Here is a 5,020-nt window from a genome sequence, read left to right on the forward strand (position 1 = left end):
CTAGGAGCATCAGATTCATCTTCCACATTTCGAGTAGGATCAATTTCTTCGGGATTGAATCCGAGAACATGGGCTTTGAAAAGTTGGTACACCTCTTCATTTTGAAAAGGTTTTCCCTTGCTAACCTTACTATATTCCAATCTAGCTTTTCTCTCCTACAAAACACAAACAAAAACCCAAGTTAGAAATCCTTCAATAAAATAAAATGATATACATTCAGAAATCTTAATAAAATTTACAAGATCATCAATTCTGCATCCGCTTGCATTGTTTCTATGAAATTTTTTTAAGATACCAACCCATTTTTTGACATCGGTTTTTCAAGGTACCAAATCTATTTTGCAAATTATGAACAGTCCTGTCGTTTTTATTCCCAAAGCTGCTTACATAGGTATCGAATACCCGCTCCCAAAACTGGTTTGATTTTTGATCAACTCCGGCAACACCATCAAGTGTAATGCTTATCCAAGCTTTGGTGATTGCAACATCTTCGGGTGTAAGATATTTTGCCATGGTTAAAAAAAAAGTCTGAATTGCAATGAATTTTAAGAAGATGGAGAAAAATCTAAAGATTGAAAGGTTTTGGTCTGAGCTGAGAAGTGACCAATTTATAGGGAAAATTTCGAATTCAAAAAAACAGTCGTTGAAACGCTATTGTTAATGGCGTTTTTTTGTGAGTCGTTGATTAGAAGAAGTCGTTACAGATCTAATGGTTAGGAATGAAACGCAATTCTTAATAGCGTTTGGCTCTATTCTTAATAGCGCTAAACGTTATTCTTATTTGCGCTTTTCTTGAAAGACATCCAGAACCTAAGCCAATTCCTCAAGTTCCATACTTGGTTTTTTTCTTCTCTTTTGAAAATCCATACTTAGTTTTTTTTTCTTCTCTTTTGAAAACGATGAAAACCATAAATTGAAAACAATGAAAACCATAAATAATACAATGAAAATCTTAATATTTCTTAATTTTAAAATCTAGAAATCATAGGATTGCAACCAAGTTCATTCGAAATCTTACGAAAAAAGACTAAAGATGTTCTTCGAAATCTTACGAAAAAAGACTAAAGTTTTTCTTCTGGTGGGTAAACATCGGTAGGATCGAATTCACCATCCGAACCGTCAAGATCATCTGGTGGCGGAGGGGGAGATTATGGTGGCATTTCAGCGTCTCTGAGACCTAGTCCATGTCGTATCCAAATGTGCTGAACAAGATCATTGCGGAGTTGGAGATATGCCTCATCATTCCTTAACTCGTGGTATGACCTCGGCATTCCAGTAACCTGTCGTATTGGTTCGTTCACGACTTGACCCCAATCTAAGTTACGTTTTTCATTCTCAATGACCATGTTATGCAAAATCAAACAATCTTTGATAATAAAGTTTATATCCTCCTTATCCCAATACATTGCTGGCTTTTTTTTTATTTGAAACTTGTTTTGGAGAGTTCCAAAAGCCCTTTCAACATCCTTTCTCTTCGCTTGTTGGTATCTATTGAACAACGTATTAGCTGGCTGATTTGGAAGAAGAATTTTGAATGACTGCACAATACAAGACAATTTTGGATATATATTATCCGCTAAGTAGTAACCCTTGTCGTAGATGTGGCCATTGATGCGATAATTACAAGGAGATGCTAAACCATTAACCATCTTATCAAAAAGTGGAGATTGAGCCAAGACGTTCAAATCGTTGTTCGACCCTGGCATTCCAAAGAAACCATGCCAAAACCACCGATCATATGATGCCACGGCTTCTAAGATGATGGTAGGTTTTTTCTCATGTCCATGGAACGTACCTGCCCATGCTGTTGGACAATTCTTCCGCCGAAAATGCATACAATCAACACTTCCAAGCATTCCAGGAAACCCTCTAGCCGCATTTTCTGCCAATAATCTTTCAGTGTGTTCTCTTGTAGATCATGTTTCTACAATATCATGTGGGTTTATACTTGTAGAAACATGTTTCTCATCCCACTCTTTTGCACTCAACAACATACACACATCCATGTCCATATCTATAAAAAATCATCAAATAAAAACTAGTCACACAATGCACTTAATTGTTTACATAATGTAACTAAAATATGTTAACTCATTATCTCATGGAAATTTCACACAATACACAATGTTCATCATCTAAAACCCTAAACCACATGTCAAATTCGTCATAGTCAGAATCAAAATTGTTATCATTCATCAAACAGTCGGGTATCATGCATACAATCAACAATCATATCATCTAAAGCCTTAACATTTCATCAAACCATAAAATAAACTCAAATTACAATTTCACTAACCTCTCTTTGGATTCTCAATCAAATTGAGAAATTGAAGTATGCTTAGATTCCTTATGACGCCAAGAACAAACCCTTTGAACCAATTTCACTGATTTGAACCATCATGCCAGAAATCAACACGGGGGGGTTTAAGGTTTGGTTTTTCTTAATGTTTGAGAGAAGAGAAGAAGATGAACGAACTGAACTGGGGAAGGGGTCGATGGTGTTCTGAACAATAGCGCTCGGCGCTATTGATAATGGCGTTAAACGCTATTCACAATAGCGTTCAGCGCTATTAACAATAGCGTTCTGACCGTTGACTCAAGTCAAGCGTCATTCTTAATAACGTTACAATGCACTATTCTTATTAGCATTTAACGCTATTCTTAATAGCGTTCCTCTGGATTCCACCATTACACTTGCGCTTCCATCCACAATTCCAAATGCTGAGGTGGCGTTATTAAATAAAACAAAGAAATTATTAGTATCATGCAACAAATAAATAAATTGTTACTACAATTCGTGGACAGAAATAAACCAAGGGCTCCCGTCTACCACTTCATCCTCCCTTATTATAATTTTCCCATCATCACGCTAAGTATTTTAAGAAAATTATACAATGCAGACTATTTGATTTTTACTCGTTGGTACATATGTGCTCGGACTATGACATCTATCCAAAATAGTTATTATCTTTACGACGAAATGGTGCTCTAGTAATCTCCAGATTATGACGTTTACCCGAAAGGTTTAATGTGTTTAGGATTAGAGGTTATTAATGGAGATAGTGCCTCGCACGAACTCATCTTTATGAGTTGGATTAATTAGCTTAATCTTTGGATAGTAAAAGTAGAAAACATGATTATTTGGTTCATGGTTGGATCCAACCAAATGAAACAACACATAAAGTTGTAATTAGTTGGTAAATTGGAGTTCACGACGAAAAAAAGAAAGACTATGGAAATTCAAATTTCACAACCCAACAAAATATCCCACACTCTTTCTTTTTCACGTCTTCTTCGATTCGACTTTCAATCCTTATTATCGACCATGCACCACAATGGCATGTAGCAACTTAATAAGGAAATCCCGTTTGTGAATCTAGAAGAATTGGTTGAAGCAAATAAATGATGGGCTTTGATTCCAAGACAAAGTTGTGCAACAAGATTGTTTGAAATCAATGAAGAAGAGTCTCCCAAGCTCAAATGGATGGAATAGAAATAGATTGAGAAGAAATGAGAAATATATGGAGGTATGCCTCGGACTCTTAGTTGTTTCTGATATGTTTTTGTTTTCTCTTTTCTAATTTTTAAACATATTAAATGAAAAACTGATTTCGTTGATTTTGATTTTTTTTTCTGATTTTTTTTTAAAGTCTAGAGTTATAATGTGAAATATACTGTTAAAAAAAAGGGAATTATGCAGATATTGGAGTTTATCTTGAGCGTGGGAAGAAATTGGACACAGATAGTAGTACTAGAGGCGCTGATAATAGTTATAAAGGATATCAAGGTTACTTGGCATTTTAAGATGAGGATACCAAAAGTAATAACAGATAACTTTCCGGAAACTTAGTAACATATGGATTATCAATTATGCAACAATCTTTCAACTTTACGGGGAACAAAACCACCGATAGATAATCGGCTGTTACAAATTCTCTAATTCGCAATGATTTCACTGTACAATTTTATATATGAAATAGCGCAAGGTAGTAAGGGGGTAAAGGCCTAATGGTTTTCAATAAAAAAATATGGGCGCCATTTGTTACAGTTGCAATCGCACATGTAATGTTAAATGTAATTTATGTTTAGTCGTACTGTAAGGGATTGCATTTGATTCCAATATTTTATGCTTGCATGTTTGTATACTGTATTTTGGTTCGTATTCATTTATGCTTTTAGTTGAATAAATGTATCTTCATTTTTATATATAAATGAATTGAATTTAAAGGAATTTGAAGTTGTTGAACATGTCCAAGCCAATGTATGTGCACACTCTATCGACCTTGCACATGTGAAGGATGAAGTAATGGCAAGCAAGATAATGTATGGGGAACATTTTACAGTGCATGTGGCATGAATATTGATAAAGTTGACCTCTTTTAGTTTTTTCGAGTTTGTGCGAACCGGATAGATGCACTTTGATCGAGTTGACAATGTTAGAAGTTAAACTTAACACTAAAAAAGTTGGGGTTGATAATGCTTTGAGTAATGATGTTAAAATGAAATTAGTCAATGGTGGAAATATTAAGCAAGTGATATGATTCATGTGAAGTTAGATCACCAAAGAAAAGACATTAGTGGATTAGAAGTTTGCTCCAAAGAAAATCTCCATTCCCTACTGGCACTGGAGCCTATCAAAATTAGGGGTGCACATACCCTACCGATACCCGCCAACCCTACCCTACCCGCCAGCTTTTTAACCGTATCCTATCCTATCCACTATTTGGCGGGTAGGGTGACGGGTAAAGATTTTCTTAACCGCCAGTAAACGGGTAATGTGGCGGGTATAAGCCATATCCTACCCACCCTACCTAGAAGTGCACATACCCTACTCCTACCCGTCAACCCTACCCTACCCGCCAGTTTTTTAACCGTATCCTACCTTATCCATTATTTGACGGGTAGGATGGCGGGTAAAAATTTTCTTAACCGCCGGTAAACGGGTAGGGTGGCGGGTATAGGCCATATCCTACCCACCCTACCCGTTGTGCAGCCCTAATCAAAATCAACTGATAAATCA

At 36.0% G+C, this 5,020-nt stretch overlaps 1 protein-coding gene and 1 long non-coding RNA gene across 2 annotated transcripts; one reads left to right on the forward strand and one right to left on the reverse strand.

Annotated features, from left to right (window-relative positions):
• Positions 1–1,148: 1,148 nt before the first annotated feature.
• Positions 1,149–1,856, reverse strand: LOC113325869. The gene has a single exon (XM_026573735.1). The coding sequence runs from the start codon at positions 1,854–1,856 to the stop codon at positions 1,149–1,151; it is 708 nt and encodes a 235-aa protein (XP_026429520.1).
• Positions 1,857–3,104: 1,248 nt separating this feature from the next.
• LOC113325904 lies at positions 3,105–4,150 on the forward strand. Its single transcript, XR_003348160.1, has 2 exons — positions 3,105–3,527; positions 3,689–4,150. It is a non-coding gene; the product is annotated as an uncharacterized LOC113325904 (long non-coding RNA).
• Positions 4,151–5,020: the final 870 nt, after the last annotated feature.

This window comes from Papaver somniferum, unplaced genomic scaffold (assembly GCF_003573695.1).
Source record: "Papaver somniferum cultivar HN1 unplaced genomic scaffold, ASM357369v1 unplaced-scaffold_0, whole genome shotgun sequence".
NCBI classification, from domain to species: Eukaryota; Viridiplantae; Streptophyta; class Magnoliopsida; order Ranunculales; family Papaveraceae; genus Papaver; species Papaver somniferum.

Coding starts and splice junctions, on each gene's coding strand:
- LOC113325869 (XM_026573735.1), bottom strand. CDS start 1,856: ATGCTTGGAAGTGTTGATTGTATGCATTTTCGGCGGAAGAATTGTCCA.